Genomic DNA, 23,406 nt, shown 5'->3' on the forward strand with positions numbered 1-23,406 from the left:
ACAATTTGTGTAGTGTCCCAACTTTTTGGGAATTGGGTTTGTAATTTGGATGCATTTTTTTTCTGTAAATTGCCAGACAAAATGGTTTTGTAGACATCAGAATTCATTCCGCTGCGACCGTCATGAGTAATAGCCTGTTCCAGAGACAGCCATGTTATCCCAAGCCATGATTTTAGCTTTACAGATAAGATGTGTGTTTTGGATCATAAACAGATCCTTTCTTTACCCATACTTTGCTGATTCATCGGCAAGATCTGCAGAAACCTGATAACGATCCTGATTATTTCATTCAGCTGTGTTTGAGGAGGGAAACGTCTAAAATATGCAGGATTGCGGTCTGCGGCCCTTGAGGAACAGAGTTTGACACCTATTGCACGATAATGTTGTAGCATTCACTCTAAAAAACACCACCTGAACAACTAGAAACACCCATTGCCATTCTAATACTTTTGGAGGGGACAGAATGTGTTTCTGCTATTGTGACAGTATTCCACCGAGCCCATATTACAATAACAGAAGGAGGATTCCTTTCCCAGGTGGTGACCCCTGGACACTGGAAGGTGTCATAATCTCTGGATTGTATTTGTGTGCAGGTTTACATGCACATGTGATCATTTAAAAGCACCCTTAATAATCCCTTATGCTCTCTCTCACCCACCTGCAGACTGTGTGATACGACAGAGGGATTATACGCTGTGCTGCTGGAGACAATACGGACACTTCATCAGGTACCGTTTGTCTTGTTATGAATGTATTTACTGTGATGTCATGATGGTTGTTGATGATTGAAGGGTTTGGTAATATCTCATTAAAAAAAAAAAGTGCATTATTTCCATTTTAAAATAGTGTCACGTTTTTTCTGAACATTTTGAATGGACGAGATACTTGTAGAAAATTAAACTGATCCTGGATGAAATACCAAAATAAATGAATACCATCCAGATTGGTAAGGCTTTTGCGTGGTTGTTCTTTAAAAAAAAAAAAAAAACGCACAATAGAATAGAACTTTATTGTCACCACCATCTGGGAACAATGAAAATTAGTTTAAAGCTCCCTCTACTGGATGTGGTGGGTTATTGCCTTACTTGGCCTAAAAACAAGACATCACGTGCACGCTCATGCACCAACACTCATTGCCTAACTAACTAACTAACTAACTAACTAACTAACTAACTAACTAACTAACTAACTAACTAACTAACTAACTAACTAACTAACTAACTAATTGCCTCAGTCATAACCCTGTATAGCTGATTTGCACCTAACCATCTCACCAATATCTAATCCATTAATTTACCTACTTAACAACTCACTCATTAACTCTCTAAAGCACTCACTCATCGAACTCACTCAGTCATTAATGAACTCAATCACTCATTCACAATCTTAGTAATTTACACACTCACTCACTAGACTAACTTGTTGACTCTCTGACTCACCACCTAACTCACTCACTACCTACTCTAACTTAGTCACTTTTTAACTCGCTCAGTCACCGACAGTGACAAACGCAATCACTCTCACTTATTCATTTACTCAATAACACAAACTAAATCACTGACTCAAAACTCACTATGTACCTCATTCATTTACTCACTAACTCGTACACTGACTCTCTAACTTACATACTCTCTCACTCGATCATCAGTCGCTGACTCTCCGACTCACTCGCTCACTCCCTACTTAACTTCATCAGTCATTAATTCAGTCACTAACTCACGCACCGACTGACTCGCTGACTCGCTATTTAAATCATACAACACAGCCACATACTGTAGATGCTAATCATTGTTTAGCATGAGCCTTTAGCTAGCTATGAGCTCCTGTATGTGCTTGTTTTAAATACACAATGTAATTGTCTCTATGGTAAGAGTGGAGATAAACAGTCGGAAACCTATTTTTTGAAGAATGTTTATTAGTTGTATACGCGACACTGCCACCATGCAACGATTAGCTGAAGTTTACACTAGCAAGCAGAAAGGTAAAAAACGTCTCGTATGAAGCGAGTCCGCTTTGCTCCGCAGTCATGGTGGACGCCGCCACAGCCGAGCAGTTCCTTGACGCCAACCCGCAGTTCGCCAAGCAATACTACGACGTCAACTTCCGGCCTAAGGTGGTGTCGGACCTTCTGGACAACGGCCGCGCCACGGCGGTGGACGTGAGCCGCTACCACCGGCTCTCGGCGGTGGAGGAGAGCGAGATCCTTTTCGACCTGGTGCGAGACATCCAGGACAACCTGCAAATGGAGAAGTCCCTCTTCAACCTCATGAGGCACCTCAGCTTCATGATGAGGGCCGACCGCATGAGCCTCTTCATGTACCGGCAGAGGAACGGCGTCGCTGAACTCGCCACCAGGTTGATCCTCCCACGGTTTATCTCTTGAGTGAAACTCACATTGAATTGTTTTGTATTTCAACACACACACAAACTGCCGCGGATGCCAATATTAGAAAAATACAAACAAACATCAGATTGGTCTCCAATGTTTGATCTGGTGTCTTCACTTGTGCCTTGCAGGTTGTTCAATGTGCACAAAGATTCTGTGTTTGATGACTGCCTAGTGCAGCCTGATAGTGAAATTGTGTACCCGCTGGATTTGGGCATTGTGGGCCACGTGGCCTCCACCAAGAAGATGGTCAACGTGCCTGACGTATCCCAGGTAAGGAGTTCATGCACCAAGCTTTTTAACATACCACAAACATGAGCATTAATATCTGTTTGAAGGCATAATTTGTGGCTATAAATGAATATAGAAACAAGTTATTAAGACTTACAATTTCAAGAATGTTTTTAAAATATTAACTTTTGGTCTCCCTAATAATTAAGAAATATATATATTATGGTTATATTATATTATACATTGTGGTTATTTATATATTTACGCATTTGAGGACCGCACCACAAACTAAAATGATCTTAACTTCTATTAAGTTAACTTTGTTTATTGTGGAGCTGATGTTAGTAATTATTTATTTTTTGATGAGAGGTATTCCAGACTTTGTCTACTTACTTTTTCAGAATTTTAAATTATTTAAATAATAACTCATAATTGAAAATGAATTCATAAATTGAATATAAATATATATATGGATTATTTTTTATTATGAATAGATTTATAAATTGCAATTAAATGTAATAAGTAAGCTTTGAGTGCCTTGAATTTTTCTACATAATTCTACATAGCATTATTACACATTTATTACACATTTATTACACATTTATTACACATTTATTACACATTTATTACACATTTATTACAGTTGATACAATTTAAAACAGCATTTATTATTATTATTATTATTATTATTATTATTATTATTATTATTATTATTATTATTATTATTATTATTATTACTTGACCCATTTTGATAGCTAGAATACAGCCGTGTTACCAAAGTATTTTGCAGTGCTTTAGCCACCCCTTATAGTAATCCTCTTAACCCATATCGGTGAAAGAATGTAACTGATACATTGTGGGTGGAATGAATGCCACAAATCTCCCATTCAATTCCCTCCTGTTAATAATCTCCCAGTTAGCAATTATTATTTTTTTTTTTTCACTGATGCTCTGCACCAAAATAGCCACCAGAGAGCGACGTGATACCACAATTGTCTTCCAAACCGGGCCTCCAAAGCGGCTCAACGGTATTATCGCTTAATTCCTTTGGCATTTGGAAGTGGTCCATTTTATTCCCACATGAAGCAGTAACAAAAATTCCTCCGTGGGCTTGACTCACGGATGCATCAAAAGTGGGGCAATTCCAAAACTTCTGGTGACAGCTCACATTTCCTCGTAATTAGCCTGCTTTGTGTTGCTAATGCAGTGAGCGCAGCGGCCTTTCAGACGGGATGCTGAGAATTTCTATTTCTATTGAAGGTGGAGATTATGTTGGACTAGGATTATGGTTTTCCACTCATGTTCAGTCTCTCTTCTTCTTCTCGACTCCCTTTTAACATTCACAATATTCACACGATTGTCACGCCTCTCGATGGGCTCTGTGATATTCAGGTGAACGTGTGTGTGGTGGGGGCCAGTTTCCCAAAATGAAACTGGTTAATCTGTCCTGAATTAGAGCGATCCCAGATTACAACCAGAGGTCACACAGGCCTGAAGTGGAGCCCTGTCCACTGACTCAGAAGCAGCAGCAGCAGCAGCACTAAAAACACCTTGCAGCCATTTTAAAACCGCCTTCCAACAGCAACAAAATCCTCTATAGTGGTGCAGTTTATTAGAAAAGATTTAGATTTATAATGTATAGAATTAAATTATGTTTACAGACGTATTCTATTTAGTATTAATTTGACTACTATTTAAAAAACAATTTACTGTATACACTTGTAAATTGCGTATTACACATTGACTGCGTGTTTATTGCACATTTGCACAAATTTGGATTCATTAATCGCTTATTAGTGATTATCTACTTATTACACAATTATTAAATTTATTAAATACTTATTCACATTTTATTACACACTTATTACACTTAAATCCATCCATTTCTTCAGTTTATCCGGGTCACGAGGGCAGCAATCTAAGCAGCGAGCCCCTCGTAGATGACTTCTCAGACAATCTGTGGAGTGAACTCATTTTGGCTGCTTGTGCAATTATGGTCATTAAAAATAAATACAAAAATAAAATCACAAATTTAAATTACCTTTTACTATTGGGTTACAACTATTTACAATTTTAGATATATATTTTTTTAATTTATTGATAATGATTTAAATATAAAAGACACAATTATTTGAACTCTTTGTATTGTTTTGAATTAATCAAAAATGTCATAATTAGCTCTGCATAAATTGATTATTTAACAACTATTTTAAATTTACCAAATGAACTAGGAGTTATATTTATAGTAATTAACTTAAAAAAAAACACTTGAATTGTTTATTATTTCACAACTATTGACATTTTTACAAATACAAGTTCATTTTCATTTGCAATTAGTATGGAAACCATGATGTTTAAAATACTGCAAATATGAATTGCAATAATAATCCCAATCATTTAAACAGGAAAAGCTCCTTCTTTGTCTTAATTTTTTTATTTACAATTTACAAATACTATTAATAATAATAATAACAATAATAATAATAATAATAATAATAATAATAATAATAATAATAATAATAATAATAATAATAATAATAATAATAATAATAATAATAATAATAATGACCTATATGACGCATACATAAAAAGTCTTTCTTGTCATTTGTCATGCCCGAGGACCACGCCGATGACCCGCTCCATTGAGTTTGGCTGTAAATGTTTCAATGGTCCTCCTCCTTTTCAGAATCCTCACTTCAGCAACTTTGTGGACGAGCTGACCGAGTACACCACCAGGAACGCGCTGGCCGTGCCCATCATGAACGGCAAGGACATGGTGGCCGTCATGATGGCCGTCAACAAGATGGACGACGCTCCGCACTTCACCGCAGAGGACGAGGAGGTAAACATGTACATGCTGTGATTTTTCCTCCAAAAATATACAGCGGTGCCTTGAGATACGCGTGACCCAAATTAAAAACATTTTAAGGCATGTTCCCGATATATATAAAGGCATTGATTCGACATTTGAAACCTATTGTTTTTAAGATTCACATCACCTACTGGTCTTCCTTATTCCCTTCCTGGTTTATTGCCCCATATTAGCGGAAGAGCCCTGCTGACATTGAATATTGTGTGGCACTTGGGAAGGGGCGGTCTGTGCAGTATCCAAGAAAGCTATTGATTGTAAAGATTTGCTTCAAGGTGGAAGGAGAGGTCCTATCGCTTCACTATTAGTCTTCTGGGACTTTTTTTTTTTTCTCCATATCTGTCTGGCATGGAAGAAACCCATTGATTTTAAAGTCTTACTCAAGATAGGCATGCACTGGTGTCTACTGATGGATCTTTTGAAATGGATATCAGAGCAAGAATTCTATTGATTTTCAAGGACATGTGACCCAAGATGGGACAAATAAGTACAACCTCAGGTACTGCTCTGAATCATTTCAAGTTGAATCTTATGAACACTTTTGAAAATGGTAACCGTGTCCAGAGGAAATGGATGTGAACTGAGGGATTCCCCACGGGTCAATACTGGGACCCCCTAATTTTCAATCTCTACAATAAAGCAATAATTAAAAATAAATAAATAGAATTATAATAATAATAAAAATCCTACTACAATGATGCAAATATATTTTTGTGCCATGTTTGCATTAAACTTCGCATTGTTCTAGTGTTTTAATTTTTTTAACAGTTTTTTGTTTTCATGTGTCTGCTTTTTTATGTACGTACGGCACATTGCATTCAGCTATGATTGTTTTTAAAGTGCTCTATAAATAAAGCTGAGTTGAGTCATTGATGGCAGGCGAACATGGGTCTGTAGATTGACTCTGTCACTGTATCAAACAGATCAATGTTTTGATACAAAAAATTTTCTCGGAATAAAATAGAAAACTGAAGACATTGTCTGTGGCCTACAGAAACAAAGAGGACATGTCAGTATCAGTCACCTTGAGACTCTCTAAAACTCTAAGCTATTTATGGCTTTTTGCTGTTTGACTATTAAGGCTACAGATGATACAAAGCTCTGTCTAGCAGTGTCCCCAAATGACAGCAGTTCAATTAAGATGTAGTGTCACTGTCTAAAACTAATAATTGGATGAAACAAAATTTATCTCAACTAAACCACAAAAAAAAAAAAAAAAGGAAATTGTTTTGGACAATAAAGAAAAAAGGATTGTTGTTCTTAAACACTTAGGCAGTCACTAATGTAAAAAACTAAAGACCAAGACCAAAGCCTGATCTGAATTCTGAAGTCAATCAACTAAAACAGCCTTTGACCATCTGAAAAACATCTCCAGATTGAATTCTTGCATGTTCCAAGCAGACCAGGAGAAACTTATCCATGCTTTAATAACTCATAACTGAAAATGAATTCATAAATTAAAAATTAATACATATTTGGATTTTTTTTTAAGTGTTATGGATAGATTTATAAATTACATTCAAAATCTAACATGTTTTCTTTGAATGCCTTGAAATGTTCGACATAATTCTTCATAATGATATTATTATTGTTGTTATGACACATTGCACATTTATTACACATTCGCTGCACATTTATTACAGTTGTTACAATTTGAACCAACACTTAATATTATTATTGTTAATTTATCTATGTATTAAGTCAAACAGCTGCAGCTCATTCAAAACGATGCAGCTCCAGTTCTTACCAGAATAAACAGATCAGAACTTATTATTTCTGTCGTAAAGACTTTTGGCTGCACGTACTTTAAATTTTGATTAGCACATTGAGTTACCTTGTGTATAACATGCCATTTTTTTTCAATAATAAAAATGAACATAAATTTACCTACAGACCCTGAACAAGTACCTGAACTTTGCCAACCTGTTGTTGAGAGTTTTCCACCTAAGTTACCTGCACAACTGCGAGACCAGGAGAGGACAGGTGAGTTTTTTTGTCCCCCCCCCCGCCCCCATGTGTGTCCCATCACACTTTGATCGATGACTTTGTGGACTGCTGCTGCTCAAGGAGAAGCTTTGTGACTCCAAGCGGTCGCCGCAATAAAAGACAACCCACTAACACAAAGTTGCAGTAATGATTGATGCGACTCAAAAGTTCTGAGTTTGAGGAAGTAGGGGGGGGGGGGGGAGTATTTATTTATTTCATTTTTGGTTGATACATGGTGATTGGAGGAAGTTGGTATGAGAAATTTGTGATGCTCAGGAGGGGGCATGCCCTTTTTCACTCTGCAGCTACACCTTCTATACACTTATTACAGTTTATTACAAACTGTGCGTTTATTACACAGTAATTACACATGCATTATAATTTATTATTGCACACACCATTCACATACTAATTGCACGTTACCTCATTATGTCACAATTTTTACACATTTGTTACCAGTGAGTACAGTTTAACGCATGTATTAAATATTAACCACATCTTACTACACATCTTACTATTACACATTTGTTATACGCATTTAATTCATGTGATGCATTTGGCTCACATTTCTAGTCTTATAACACTCACACTGCACTTACATGTGCAGTACACACTTATTACACAATTCTTATTTATACATTTTTTCCAAGGTCACTGGCACATTACACACTTGCTGTATAACACTTGATGTACTAGACTATCAGGCATTTGTTACATGTCTATCACACATTACTGTCTTATCAAACTACTACTTATTTTTTATGAACTTATCAATAACTTAATATGAATTGATCACACTTTTTTGCTATTGCACACATGACACGCTTATCACACGTCTATTACACAATTACTACACAAGAATTATATTTTTTATGTGTGCATGTGCAGGTGCTTCTGTGGTCGGCCAGCAAGGTGTTTGAGGAGCTGACGGACATTGAGAGGCAGTTTCACAAGGCCTTGTACACGGTACGAGCGTTCCTCAACTGCGACCGTTACTCTGTGGGCCTGCTGGACATGACCAAAACCAAGGTGACGATCATCCACTTTCCCTAACACGAGATTCAAAAGGTTCAAGATGTGCACGCTTGCGCGTTTTGTTCTTTGGTTTGTAGGAGTTCTTCGACCTGTGGCCTATCCTGATGGGAGAAGTTCCTCCGTATGACGGACCCAAAACACCTGATGGCCGGGTAAGTGAAAAAAAAAAAGATTGGTTTTGCAAAGTGGAAGCACACTCAAGCACCATTTTTATGTTGCCTTGTGCAGGAAATTGTCTTCTACAAAATTATCGACTACATCCTGCACGGCAAAGAAGATATCAAAGTCATCCCGTCAGTCACAAATGCAATTGCCGTCCAGTTGCTGACTTGTTAATTGTTATAAAGCAAAAGCTGTTGTTATTGATGTGCAGGAATCCTCCAGCAGACCACTGGGCTCTGGTCAGCGGCTTGCCGACGTATGTTGCAGAAAACGGACTGGTCAGAATTTATTGACCTTTTTTTTTTTTTACATTTGACATCTTCTTTTCATTTTAAAAAGTGGTTAAGGACAGTTTCAGCTTTTACATTCATTTATTACACCATTATTTACACACGTACTACACGATCCAATATTTATCACTACAGTTTTACTATGCATGTATCTTGTTGCACATCTTAGTTACATAATTTAGTAGACATTAGTTACACATTTATTACACCTTTATTACATATGTATTAGTACGAGCTTTACACATTTAGGGCCATATTATCCATATTCTTATGCACCTAGCTTGCACATTTTCCAGCTACACCGCTTTTTCCTGTTCAGACTTCCAACACAACCACCATGAGAACTCTGGAAATTTTCAAAGATTTATCATGTCTCGTACACACTTATAAAACATATACATCTATCACATGCACCCTTACTTACACACCACACATTCATGATACATTTGTTACACACTTAGAAGTAACACATTATTGCAAACTACACATTCAATTATACTGTTATTACACATATACTACAAATGTATCACACATTTATGAACACTTATTTATACATCACTTATATATGTACAGTATATCTTATTCAGGAAATTATTACAAAATGGGAGTTATTTTGTAAGTTGACATTTGAAACAACACATTCAATATTTGTGGTTTGCTTATTTCTCATTGTCAAGCACAATTAAAAAGCAGCAACAACATTGTCTTCTTGTTCCTAACAGATTTGCAACATAATGAATGCGGCTGAGGACCAGTTCTTTGAATTCCAAGTAAGAGTCACAGTACTTACATATGAACGTCACGCCATGAGGTACACCCGCACATTCTAATGAGCTCTAATATCGGATCCGTCTGATTTAATGGCGCTCCTTTCCATCAGGGCTCCCTGAGAACTGCAGGTCAATAGATTATGCGGGTGTACCCAATGCTGTGGCACTAACATGATGTCATGTGTGTGTGTGCATGCATGTGCATGTGTGGCAAAGCCGCAGTCATAAAGGTAACAAATGATCTCCTTATCATTCCTCACTGACTTTACAGCAGGATGCGCAGCTCCTCTCATCTTTTCTCCCATTAGAATCACTTTGCCACGGGGAGGTGCGCGTGCTCTAACGACCAAATTCATAATTTTTACTCCTTCTTTTGGGATCCCATCATGGGGTTGAGAGGCAGCGCTTGCTCTCTGCCAAGTTGGCCCATGTAGTGGATTTTCTGCCGTGAGATACTTTCAGTACAATTAAATCACATTAATATCACTTTAGACATTTGTCCCATATGAAATTGTGAAAATGATAAGATAAAACTCTTCATCATTACACTCATATCACAAATCACAGAAGTATTGCACTGAACTCATTTATTACACACGTATTACACACGTATTACACGTTCACACACTTTTAATCGATACAGTATTACTCATTTACCACTCATTTATTCCGCACATATTACATACTTTGTATATATCTTCATGCATTTATTACACAATTATGACGCAGTTATTATTGATTTATTACACATGCTAAACATTTGATGTTTGTTATATATTTATGCACTTATGATCTTTTTACTACACATTTAGGAGTATTTCCTTCACTTGTTGCTTTTACATTTACTACACATGTATAAAACCCTAGGCATGTTGCACATTTATTACACATTTATTAGCTATATGTGTATCTATCTATAATGCATTGTGATATGCATACTGCATATCACAATATTGAACTCTATGATGTGTGAAGTATACATGCATACTTATTTATAACACATTTATGACACATATTACAAATTTGATACAAACTTACCACACAATGATTACACACAACACAATTTTTACACATGTACTGCACATGTACTATAAAAAATATTACAGACAACACAATACACATAAAGGAAGACATCCATTACATAATGCATTATGCACAGATTATGCATTCATGCTATTATTACACATTCATAAGTAATTTATTTTGTTGCACACGTATGCAGTTTTTTTGCATTTATTACATTTTCATTACATTCATTACATGCTTATTGCGCATTCCTGTAAAACATTGTACTAAAAATTTAAACAGCATAATCCAATTATTATCACATATGTAGGTTATTATAGCTGTATGACACACCACAATATTGTTTTAATACAACACAATAGACACTAATTTTCATATAATTATACTACTTATTTGAAATGTTGTGCTTATTATACACGACACATTTGTTACACATTTTACTACACTTTTACAATTTTTACAAATTTGCACCCTGATGGTGCTCTTTGTTTATACATTTACGACCAATTGGTTACACACTTTATTACATAGTTATTATGCATATGTAACCTTCCAACTTATTACACAGCTATTACACATTTACTGCACATACTAAAGACGTATTAGACTTCGAAGGCAGCTCCGGTTACATTATTTGTTTTAATTTAATCAGATTTTGTCCAATTTATTAAAATGTAATATGCGGTTTAGTAAATATTCAGTACCTTTAATTGTTAAATATGCATTTAATAATATTTTAATGAATGAGTTGTGTTCCTTGCTTTGCCCAGAAAGAACCTCTGGACAACTCGGGATGGACAGTTCGTAACGTTTTGTCCATGCCCATCGTCAACAAGAAAGAGGAGATTGTGGGCGTGGCAACCTTCTATAACAGGAAGGACGGGAAACCCTTTGATGAGATGGACGAAACGCTGATGGAGGTGGAGTAGCTACACTACATACAGTATGTGTGCGCATGTGCGTGTGTGACTCACAGGTTTCTAAATTGAGGGACGTGCGTGTACATTATTTATCAGCCTGGAGGCTTTTCTGCGTCCACTTTGTTCACAAGCTTGAATGCTTGCAGTTGAGCAACAATCCATGTGTCAGTTTTTCACAAAAAAATATTTTTTTCCTCTTTCAGGTAGATAGATGGATGGATAGAGAGAGAGAGAGAGAGAGAGAGAGAGAGAGAGAGAGAGAGAGAGAGAGAGAGAAAAATATTTTATTTTTGTTTTTTAATCTAAAAAAAGTACATTTCATCAATGCTCTACCACCTTCTACTTTTATGAATATTTTAATGCCATTTATTTATAATATTTATTGATATAATAATTTTATTTGATTTTTTTCATTGTGTCGTTTTTATTTATTGAAAAATAAATAAAGTAATGTAGTATTCTTCAGCATCAAGCATGTTTAATCGCTGATTAAAAAAAAAAAAATCCCCATTGCAGTCTCTGACTCAGTTCCTGGGCTGGTCGGTGCTCAACCCGGACACGTACGACAAGATGAACAAACTGGAGAACCGCAAGGACATCTTCCAGGACATGGTGTTCTACCACGTCAAGTGTCGCAAGGACGAGATACAGAATGTCCTGGTCAGTCAACGCCCATTTCTTCAATGCAGATCTTGATCTTTGATGCACATAGTGTATAAAATATAAATGTATAAATGTGTATAAATGGTATGGTATGGTATGGTATGGTATGGCATGGTATAGTATGGTATGTATAGTATAGTATAGTATAGTATAGTATAGTATAGTATAGTATAGTATAGTATAGTATAGTATAGTATGGTATAATATAGTATGGTATGGTATGGTTTAGTTTAGTTTAGTTTAGTTTAGTTTAGTATAGTATGGTATGGTATGGTTTAGTATAGTATAATATAGTATAGTATAATATAGTATAGTATAGTATAGTATAGTATAATATGGTATGGTATGGTATAGTATAGTATAGTATAGTATAGTATAGTATAGTATAGTATAGTATAGTATAGTATAGTATAGTATAGTATGGTATAGTATGGTATGGTATGGTATGGTATAATATAGTATGGTATGGTATGGTTTAGTTTAGTTTAGTTTAGTATAGTATGGTATGGTATGGTTTAGTATAGTATAGTATAGTATAGTATAGTATAGCATTGAGTAATGCTGTGTGGTGGTATGTTACAAAATGGATGCCAATCATCACCCTATATTTTATTCATATATATTTCTTATTTTTTTATACCTGCTTGTCTTGACCCAGCAGCCATTTAAAAGATTAATTTGATCTTTTAAACGCGGTCTTTCAGATCCAAACTTTTCCTAGCCACTTTCACTTTGCAACATATGAGGGTCAGACGGTGAGTTAGACCCACAAAAATGTTGCAAAAAACTATAACCGAAAAGAGACAAGTCTATTATTTTGGTTCATAGCTGCCATTTAAAGGCCATTTAAGTCTCTCAAGCAGATAAAAAAATGTATGTACCAAAGCCAGTTTCATTTAGCAACATGAAATTTGGTAGGCATGGCTGCGTAAGTCTCCAGAAGTAACACCTGAAAAGACACCGGAAGTCTTCATTTTGGCCATTTACGCAAATTAAAAAATGCAGCCCTGCAGCAATACCTAAAAAGAAAAAACAAACAAGAAGTGAGCGATTTTGGTCTGAAGCAGCCATGTCAGGCTCGTTTTGGACATTTCTAACGATCCTTCCAAAGCAAATTTGTTTTGGCTGGTTACTGGTAACTTATCAACATTAAAATTAGAGGCATGTAAATCTTGAGTCAACCCACAAAACAGTGTTAAGTCCATCATTTTGATTTAAAGTAGGAATTTTAGGGTCATTTTAGTGGTCCTTTAAAGACAGTAGTAGTTTCATTTGGAAAAATTAAATGGCTAGGCACGTCTAGGATAGCATGAGTAGACACACAAAAAGGCTCAAGAAATCATTTCTGTACAGACACAGGAAGCCCACCATTTTGGTTCTAAGCAGCCATTTTAGGTTTGGTTCGCTTGTATATAACTGGATTAAAAAAACAAAAACAAAAACCCAAAGCCAGTTTCGCTTGTCAACATATGTGGTCAGCATGTCTTTTATGGGTATCAATAAATAAAAAAATAAATAATATATAAATAAAAACTGAAAAGACACAAAAATTCTGCCTTTTTGGTTGGAGTCAGCCATTTTAGGGTCATTTTGATCATTTCCAAGAGTCCTTCAAAGATGAGATATTTCATCCACTTACTACCAAATTTCCTTTATCTACCAATGTGGCAGTTATTTGAACCTTGCATAGCTAAAATGCAAAATGTTTGTTTTTGTCATTGCATGTGGGCGGGGCATGGCAGCTATGATGTCATCGTTCTAATTTGTGTTTCCGATGCTTTTTCAGAACACTCGTGAGCGTTGGGGGAAAGAACCGGATGAGTGCGAAGAAGAAGAGCTGGAGGAGATCCTGGTGATCAACAACACAAACAATTCTCGCAAATATCCACAAAGACAACACACACCTTTTATTTTTCCAACATGATTCCGTTCACTCTTGTGTTTGTCCCATCTCCAGTCGGAAGTCCTCCCCAACGCCAAGAAAGCGCAGATCCTGGAGTTTCACTTTTACGACTTAGAGCATAGCGAGTTGGACCTGGTCAAGTGTGGCATCAGGATGTACTACGAGCTGAAAGTGGTGGACAAGTTTCACATTCCCAGAGAGGTCAATCAGCTTTCAACTTGAGCACTTTGTTTGAGTTCAAAGTTCACCAGTAGCGACAAAAAAATAAAATAAAATAAAAATTAACAAACCACATCTAGTCATATATCAAATGAAAGGTCTTAATAAGGGCTTCGCAGATCACTCATGATGAATGGCACAAAACTCCCATCCAAACTGATTTTTGAGAGGTCATTTGACTCCATTTGTCTCCCTGTGAAAGCCATAACACAAATGCCGTCTCAGAGTTTTGTTTCGAAAGACCTAGCGAGCCCTCATCGTAGTTAATTAATGATGAAGCATTCGCCGGTCGCCTGCTGTGTGTCCTCCTGGAAATAAACTCACTGCAAAGCTATTTTTAAACACCTATTTGAACAAATGGAGGACTAATGGGTTTGTGTGTGTGTGTGTGTGTGTGTGTGTGTTTGCAGGTGCTGGTGAGGTTCCTGTACTCACTTAGCAAAGGCTACAGGAAGATCACCTACCACAACTGGAGACACGGATTCAACGTTGGACAGACCATGTTCACGCTGCTCATGGTCTCTCATACACACAAACGCAAACATGCACATTTACGTGTAGTCCCGCAAAAAAGTCACAAGAAGCCATGTAGCCAAAAATGCACAGGAAGTCTTCCATTTTGGTTTAAAGCGGCCATTTTGGCCGTTCAAGTTAGTTAGATACTGTATGCAGTCCCTCGAAAACCAGTTTCACTTAACAACATGACATTTGGTAGGCATGTCTATCGTGAGTAGACCAACAAAAATATCTCAAAAGGCCATGCCTGAAAACACACAGGAAGTCTGTCATTTTGTTTCGAAGGCGCCATTTTAGGGCCATTTTGACCACTCAAGCTAATTAAAATATTCAGCCCTTGAAGCCAGGTTCAATTTGCTATATGAAATTTGGTAGGCATATTTTTCATTAGGAGAGCCACAAAAAAAATTCATGCCTGAAAATGCACTGGAGGTCTGCCGTTTTGATTTGAAGCGGCCATTTTGACCATTCAAGCTAGTTAGAAATGCAGTCCCTCGAAACCAGTTTCACTTAGAAACATGACATTTGGTAGGCATGTCTATCGTGAGTAGACCCACAAAAATGTCTCAAAAGGCCATGCCTGAAAACACACAGGAAGTCTGTCATTTTGGTTCGAAGCCGCCATTTTAGGGCCATTTTGACCACTCAAGCAAATTAAAAAATTCGGCCCTTGAAGCCAGGTTCAATTTGCTATATGAAATTTGGTAGGCATATTTTTCATTAGGAGAGCCACAAAAAAAGTCATGCCTGAAAATGCACTGGAGGTCTGCCATTTTGATTTGAAGCGGCCATTTTGACCATTCAAGCTAGTTAGAAATGCAGTCCCTCGAAACCAGTTTCACTTAGAAACATGACATTTGGTAGGCATGTCTATCGTGAGTAGACCCACAAAAATGTCTCAAAAGGCCATGCCTGAAAACACACAGGAAGTCTATCGTTTCGGTTCAAAGCCACCATTTTAGGGCCAAAAAGCCATGCCTAAAAATGCACAAGAAGTCTGTCATTTCATTTGAAGCGGCCATTTTAGCCATACAAGCTAATTTAAAACATTTGCCATTTCACTTAGCAGCATGACATTTGGTAGGCATGTCTATCCTGAATAGACCCACACAAAAAAAACTCTCAAAAAGCCATGCCCCAAAACACACAGGAAGTCTGCTATTTTGGTTTCAAGTGGCCATTTTAGGGCCATTTTGGCAATTCAAACAAATAGAAAATTCAGCCCTTTAAACCAGTTTCAATTAGCAACATAAAATTTAGTAGGCAAATCTCTCATGAGTAGACCCACAAAAATGTTTCAGAAACCATGCCCGAAAACACACAGGAAGTCTGCTATTTTGGTTTGAAGCTGCCATTTTGCCCATTTAAGCTAATTTAAAAATTCTGCCCTTGAAACCAGTGTCACTTAGGACATGAAATTTGGTAGGCATATCTATTCTGATTAGACACACAAAAAAGTCTCAAAAGCCATGCCCGAAAAAGCACAGGAAGTCTCCCATTTTTGTTTGGACGGCCATTTTAGGGCCACTTCGGCCAAACTAATTAAAAAATTCAGCCCTCAAAACCAGTTTCACATAGCAAATTGAAATTTACAGTAGTAGGCATGTCTATCCTAAGTAAACCCACAAAAACGTCTCAAGAAGCCATGCCTAAATAGACAGGAAAAGCTGTTCACAAAATGCACAGGGAGTCTCCCATTTTAGTTAGCAGCAGCCATTTTAGACACATCTGCTACAGATTTTGTCCACTTGCTACAAAATTTGAACCTCATCTACTAGACGTTGGACTATGCCAAATTTTAAAACATTCCAGTTTTTGTCATTGCGTTAGGGTGGAGCATGTCTGGTAAATTTGATGATTCGCTATAAAACACAAAATCTAACAAGTCAGCTCAGTAAAGGTCACATCTCGACTTAAATGTCATAAATGAAAGTGTGAAGTGTGCATGTGTGTGCTGCTGTTCAGACGGGCGACCTGAAGCGTTACTTCACCGACCTGGAGTGCATGGCCATGGTGACCGCCGGCTTCTGTCATGACATCGACCACCGAGGCACCAACAACCTCTACCAGATGAAGTGAGACCAAAAGTTGCTTTTGTCACCATGTTTGTTGACTATCGCTCGCTCGTACAAACACAATTCATCACCTGCAGTAAAATACCTGCAGTGAGTCCAGCCAGCCCCGAAACCAGCAGTCATGATTTAGCACCATGTAACCTCCCAGCCTTAAAGTGTGTGCGTGTGTGTGTGTGTGTGTGTGTCCAGGTCTGGAAATCCTCTGGCGAAGCTTCATGGCTCGTCCATCTTGGAGAGACACCATCTTGAGTTCAGCAAGACTCTGCTGAGAGATGAGGTGTGTTGTAACACGCACACACGCACGTTCTAGCTCATAATTCCTAGTGGGGACATCTCATTGACATCATGCATTTCCTAGACCTTTACCCTAGCCTTGCATCATAACTGATTGCAAAATCCTAACCCTAACCCCAACCAAAAAACAATTCAAACCTAAACTCTCTCAAAAAGAAAAGAGGTCTTGAGTTGCGTCGACCGGCCAAAATGTCCCCACATAGCACCTGAGGTCCCCACAATGATAGTAGAAACACGAAATATAGTCCTCACAAGATGACACAGACAAGAACACACACACACACACACGCAAACGCACTCAACTTGAGCTGAACTCACCTTGACAGTTGCTGTTTCGCTCCATTGGTGTAATGAATTTGACTTGCAGCCAAATTAACGTCAAATAAGTCCAGTAATAAAATAAATAATATATAAAACAATAAATGCTAAAACTAATTAAGAATCGCAAAATAAAGTGATAAAGGACAAATCTGAAGCATTTTAAATATTATTATATTAAAAAAAAACGAACTTAGTTTAATTCAACTGGAAATGTATTGTTCATTTTTTTTAACTGACTTTAGATACATAAAAGTTCAAACAAAATATAAAGAAAAATTGAATTATTTTTTTATGTTACAAAAAATAATTATCAAGATAAGTTTTAAATAAAAATGTTTAACTCCATTTACATTTCACATTGACATTCATTTAATTAAAATAAAAACATAAATTTAGATATTTAAATAATTCAAATATAAAACAATCGTTTTGATTTTAAATAAATAATTAATCTAAAATAACTAATAAAGTTAAAAGATTTTAAAAATTAAAACATGATCATTTTAAAAGTATTTCATTTTTATTTTCAGTTCATTCATTTAATTTAACTTAATTTATTTAATTAGAAATTTCACATTGACATTCATTTAATTAAAATAAAAACATAAATTTAAATGCCAACACCTTAAATAATTTTTTTTTTTTAATAATTTTAAATAAAAACAGTTGTTTTCACTTTAAAGGATCTTTGCGCAGTTTGTCACTTTTTTACTCGCGACTGCCACCTCTGGCCCAAAGCGTAACTACAACACCTGTGTCAGGCTCGTCCATGGTGCGCGTGCGTGTACGTGCGCGATCTTAAAGCGACAGCCACAGTTGACAAACGAAGACATGACTTCAAATGAGGTAAAAAAAACTCCACCCCTCCCTTCCATAAAGGAACTGTGGAGTGTGAGGGTCCGCACACTCTACTATAAAGGGAAGATAAAAGCTGATAGGTGCAGTCAGAGTAAAACAATCAGGGCTCTTTGTACTCATCTGGGCATTGGTGGAGCATGCATGATGTAGAAAAAAACTGCACACTTAAAAAAATATATATATATATATATGTGCGTGTTGACATCTATTTTAACTGTTTCAGTCGTTGAACATCTACCAAAATCTGAACCGGCGTCAGCACGACACCGTCATCCACCTCATGGACATCGCTATCATCGCCACCGACCTGGCGCTCTATTTCAAGTCAGCACTGTAGCACCCGCCGGTCCGGCTGCCGTAGCTCAATCCCATGATGCATTGCGGCTGTCCTCCTGCACAGGAAAAGGACCATGTTCCAGAAGATAGTGGACCAGTCCAAGACCTACGAGAACTGGAACGACTGGACCAAGTACATGATGCTGGAGACCACGCGCAAGGAGATTGTCATGTAAGCGCGGGCGTGCAAAAACGCACACACACACAAATGCTCCATCAAGTTGTGTGTGGACATCGCAGGGCCATGATGATGACGGCTTGCGACCTGTCGGCCATCGCCAAACCCTGGGAGATTCAGAGCAAGGTCAGTCTGATGTCATTTTTTTCTGCGTGTGCGTCACAGTTTGTACATTTGCTGGAATTTTATTTTCCTCCCCGCCTGCAGGTGGCACTGTCTGTAGCTGCCGAGTTTTGGGAGCAAGGAGACCTGGAGAGAACCGTGCTGGAGCAGCAACCCATCGTAAGCCTTTTGGGAGACAATCGATAGGGGAGAGTGGGGTCATTTGTGGCAAGGGGCAAGTAGTTCCACCCCTGTTGTTTAGAAAACCATAGAAGAAGTTGGTCAGGCGACCACATCTTTTTGAAGAGACATCCATTTTGCACATTCGGTAAAAAAGGGAGACTGAGAGTTTTTTTGCCATCCAAAGTAAAATTTCTACGATGAATGTTTTTTGATGGTTGTGTTTGAACAATTATAGACAACTTTGAAAATGTTTTAGTGCTTTAGTAAGCTACATCATGAGTCTCTGTTGTTAGCATGATGCTGGCTCAAAACAGCTGGGGGATGCATTTTTTCCAAATTGGTGAGTTTGGGCTAATTTGTGCCAAAGGACCTGCGAGAAGTTGTAGCAATTGCACAACTTCCCCTAAATTATGATTATTCACTCTGCATTACTTTACTGTATTTTATTGTTGTTGTAATTATTACATTTGATCACCAAAAGCATGTCATTCTTAATTTTTGACCGAAATTCATCATCCCATCAGATACAAAAGGACAGACGGACAGGGTTCCATTTCCTCTTGAGGAATTGGAACATCAGGTTGGAACGGAGATAAAAAAATTGGAGGATGGCCATAAATATAATATCGGGATAAAAACAGAAGGTCATTTTTTCCTTGCCAAAATCCGACAGAAACAAAGAACAGGATTGTTAATAAAAATATAAAAAAGAAAGTGAAAACAAGAATTGTGACTGACACACCTGAGAAGATGGAGTCGGAGAAGGCTCACAAAGAAAGAGAAGATAAAAAGGCCTCTGAAACCTGCAAATCAGTTTTGTATTGAATTCGTCTTCCTTTTATTTATCGTTTTTGAGATTAAAATGATATTTTTTTACGTCAGTTATCAATGGCACAAATTACCCCACTGGATTTTGACTAATGGCACAACTTACCCCACAAAAATATATACTGTATATTTTTTCTAAAGCTATATTTCTCAAAGAGTTTATTGAAGATCCAAAGTGATTGCTCCTAAATTATATGAACATATTTTAGTTGGAGGGTTTCCTGTAATCCCCTTGCATAAAAGACACTTTAAGTAAAAATTAGCACTACTTACCTCACTCTCCCCCACACAGCATCTCTCGTACTGTCTCACGATTGCGTTCTTAATCAAGTTTGGACAAATCTCAAAGATTGACTTTCTTTTTGTCTCCTTTTCAGCCCATGATGGACAGAAACAAAGCAGAAGAACTTCCAAAGCTTCAATGCGGCTTCATCGACTTTGTCTGCACTTTCGTTTACAAGGTCCTATCGCGCCATTTAGCAGAATACTTTTTTTTTTCTCTCACAAGAAAAGTCATCATCTTAGAATAATAAATTAGAGTTTTTCATTATTTTAGGAGCATAAAGTCATTCAATTTGGGTAATGGCAATGGATATAAAAGTGTTGTGTAAGCATGATCAAAAGCACACGTTAGACACATATAAGTACTACTGTAATGTAAAAAACAAGAATGAATTTGTATTTTTTTCCTATCAAATTTCACTTATGACGTCAAATGGTAGTGGTTCTAATGACGTGTTGCGTTGCGGTGTTTTGTCGTCAGGAGTTCAGCCGCTTCCACGTGGAGATCACGCCCATGCTGGATCGTCTCCTCAACAACCGCAAGGAGTGGAACGCCCTCAAGGAGGAGCACGACGCCAAGATGGCCACCATGGAGGTGGCCAAGAAGGCCAAGGAGGAGGCGGCCGGCAATGCGGCGGCGGCCAGACAAGGTCCAGATCAGCACATACACGAAAAAATATCTGAAAATCCCTTTTTTTTTCACACATCTAATTCATTTTTTTTCTTCTTGCAGCGAGTGCGGCCCAGTCGAAAACGTGCACGCTCAGCTAGAAGAGTGCGTCGCAAAACCGTCAACATCAAGCAGCACCTATAAAAATACACACTACCATAATTACTACCATAAACATTAAAATACGGTATTATATGTTTTATTTCTTTAAAGCAGATTTGATGTTTTTAAAAGCCACTTGTGATCATTAGCAGTTTGATCATCAACATGCACTTAACTCATTCACTGCCAATGGCATCAAAAAATTCAATATTAATACTATTTCTATTAGTTTCACATTTTTTTTCCACTTTTTTAAAAAGAGTATGAAAACCTAGAATTTTTTTATTGTAAATTTTGAACAGATATAAAATTTGTGATTAATCGTGAGTTAACTATTGAAGTCATGCGATTAATTACAATTAAAAAAAATCATCGTCTGACACTCTTAACTTTTAATAATCTTTTGTTTTTTTAATTAGTTTTGTAATTACAATGACTTCACTAGTTAACTGACAATTAATCACACATTTTATATCTGTTCTAAACATATAATAAAAAAAATTCATACTCTTGTTAACAAAAGTGGGGGAAAAAAAGTGAAACTAATAGAAATCGCTCAAATGAATTTTGGACGTGAATAGCCGTCAATGGCAGTGAATGAGTTAAGGAAGAAAAATAAAGAACAATAACCTAGAGTAAATAATAATTACATTAAAATGAATTGCACATAAATAGTAGCAGGTGCTGTTTTTAGATTAAATGCATCACAAATCATTAAGATACCTAAAATATTTGTTGTCATTGCACTGCTATCTGAACCTAAACTCTACGCTGCTATCATACAATTAGAATCTACGTGCAAATACTGTACACTTACTTAAGATGTGCTCGCTTGCTGCTTTGTGACCTTGCACACTGAAATATGTATTATTGCTTCAAAGAATAGTAAATGATGCTATTTTCATGCACAAAACTTGTTTTCCTTTTTATGGAGTCTATTGTGTTGCTAATTATTATTCTAATTATTTTATTAAATATTTATATTAACGATACACTTTTTTGTAGCCAAATGTAATAATTTTACAAAATTTTTATATAAATAATAAAAATATATAATATTTTTTCCAGAAAATACAAGTCAGGATGGATTCGTATGAAAATAAAATTCCATATTTTTTTCCCATTTCCTTTTTGTTGTTGTTGTAATGTTAAAGGTAATAAAGTTGTGTTTTGGGGTAATGAAAAAGTCCTAATGTTACTAGAACAAATTCACATTTAACACATTTGCCATTCGATTAATTTTCTGGTGAAAAAGGTTGAATGTCATTTTTCAAGAAAAAAAACTGCTCTTACAAGAAATTAATCCATTATACTAGAATAAACTTACATTTTTCATTTTAACTTTCTTTTTTCTTTTTTACCATGCGTGCTTACAAGAATAAAATTGCTATTTCTAAATTATTCTAAACAAAGTTGTTAGAATAGTCTTCATTTTAAAAGGTCCATGTCGGAAGTTTTTGCAGATTTGCGACCCCTCTGGCAAAAGCGGAATAGACGTGAACGCGCCCAGAGTGCCGAGACTTTAGATAGTGGTAGTTTTACTGTGCATTGCTTATCATAAAAAGACCCTGTTGCATTTTCGTGACAAGGTCTTACCTTTTCAGCAAGAAGAAAACAAGCTGTGGGTCCCGTTTCATGCTTTTAGGTTTTTCCACCTACTCCAGTGTTAACGCTGCTCCAATATTGATCCACATCCTCCCGTGATGCTTGTGTGACTTCAAATTTGACTTTTTTGTCATTACTAGACAGTGTTCTCCTTTCCTGCTCGGTATTCTGACCGTGGTCGGGGCACGCAGGGGAGATTTTTCCCTCGGCCAGTCACCTCCAACTCCCGTTGCATGTCGTCAAACTTTCAGCCCAATGAACAAAATGAGCCACCGGGAGACGGAGGGTCGCACTGCAGTCTCGGTTAATTATTATTTTGACACTCGTAGAAACTCTTAATATGAGTAAATATGGTTATTTTAACACTCCAATTTGTGTCAATATTGCGACACGCATCTTTAACTCTTTTACTGCCAAGGACGTTAAATGACGTTTAGTAAAAACCTACGGAAGGCCGCCAAGGATGTTAAAAGACGTTCTCCAATTTAATTTTTTATTTTTTTGGGAAACGGGTGGAGGAAAGCCTTGGCCAGCTGTGGTGAAAGTTACAAGCAGATCTAGTTAGCCTAATGACTATTTTTGGCCCCTAGATGGCA

At 36.9% G+C, this 23,406-nt stretch overlaps 1 protein-coding gene across 2 annotated transcripts; it reads left to right on the forward strand.

Annotated features, from left to right (window-relative positions):
- Positions 1–635: 635 nt before the first annotated feature.
- pde6a (phosphodiesterase 6A, cGMP-specific, rod, alpha) lies at positions 636–22,118 on the forward strand. Of its 2 annotated transcripts, XM_077578341.1 has the most exons (24): positions 636–728; positions 2,025–2,355; positions 2,518–2,659; positions 5,304–5,459; positions 7,380–7,469; positions 8,361–8,501; positions 8,585–8,659; positions 8,736–8,800; positions 8,881–8,947; positions 9,682–9,729; positions 11,526–11,675; positions 12,192–12,335; positions 14,125–14,190; positions 14,296–14,442; positions 14,871–14,978; positions 16,942–17,051; positions 17,241–17,328; positions 18,748–18,848; positions 18,925–19,032; positions 19,101–19,164; positions 19,246–19,320; positions 20,529–20,612; positions 20,915–21,083; positions 21,167–22,118. In XM_077578341.1, exons 2-24 carry the CDS (start codon positions 2,027–2,029, stop codon positions 21,202–21,204), a joined length of 2,565 nt encoding a protein of 854 aa, XP_077434467.1. In that variant the 5' UTR covers positions 636–728; positions 2,025–2,026; the 3' UTR covers positions 21,205–22,118. The 2 variants fall into 2 exon arrangements, with proteins under 2 accessions (XP_077434467.1, XP_077434468.1); XM_077578342.1 differs by lacking the exons at positions 636–728; positions 2,025–2,355; positions 2,518–2,659; ... (2 more) ...; positions 8,361–8,501; positions 8,585–8,659 and having other exon boundaries at positions 8,881–8,925.
- The last annotated feature ends 1,288 nt before the right edge of the window (positions 22,119–23,406 follow it).

Source organism: Vanacampus margaritifer, chromosome 10, assembly GCF_051991255.1.
Source record: "Vanacampus margaritifer isolate UIUO_Vmar chromosome 10, RoL_Vmar_1.0, whole genome shotgun sequence".
Taxonomy (NCBI): domain Eukaryota; kingdom Metazoa; phylum Chordata; class Actinopteri; order Syngnathiformes; family Syngnathidae; genus Vanacampus; species Vanacampus margaritifer.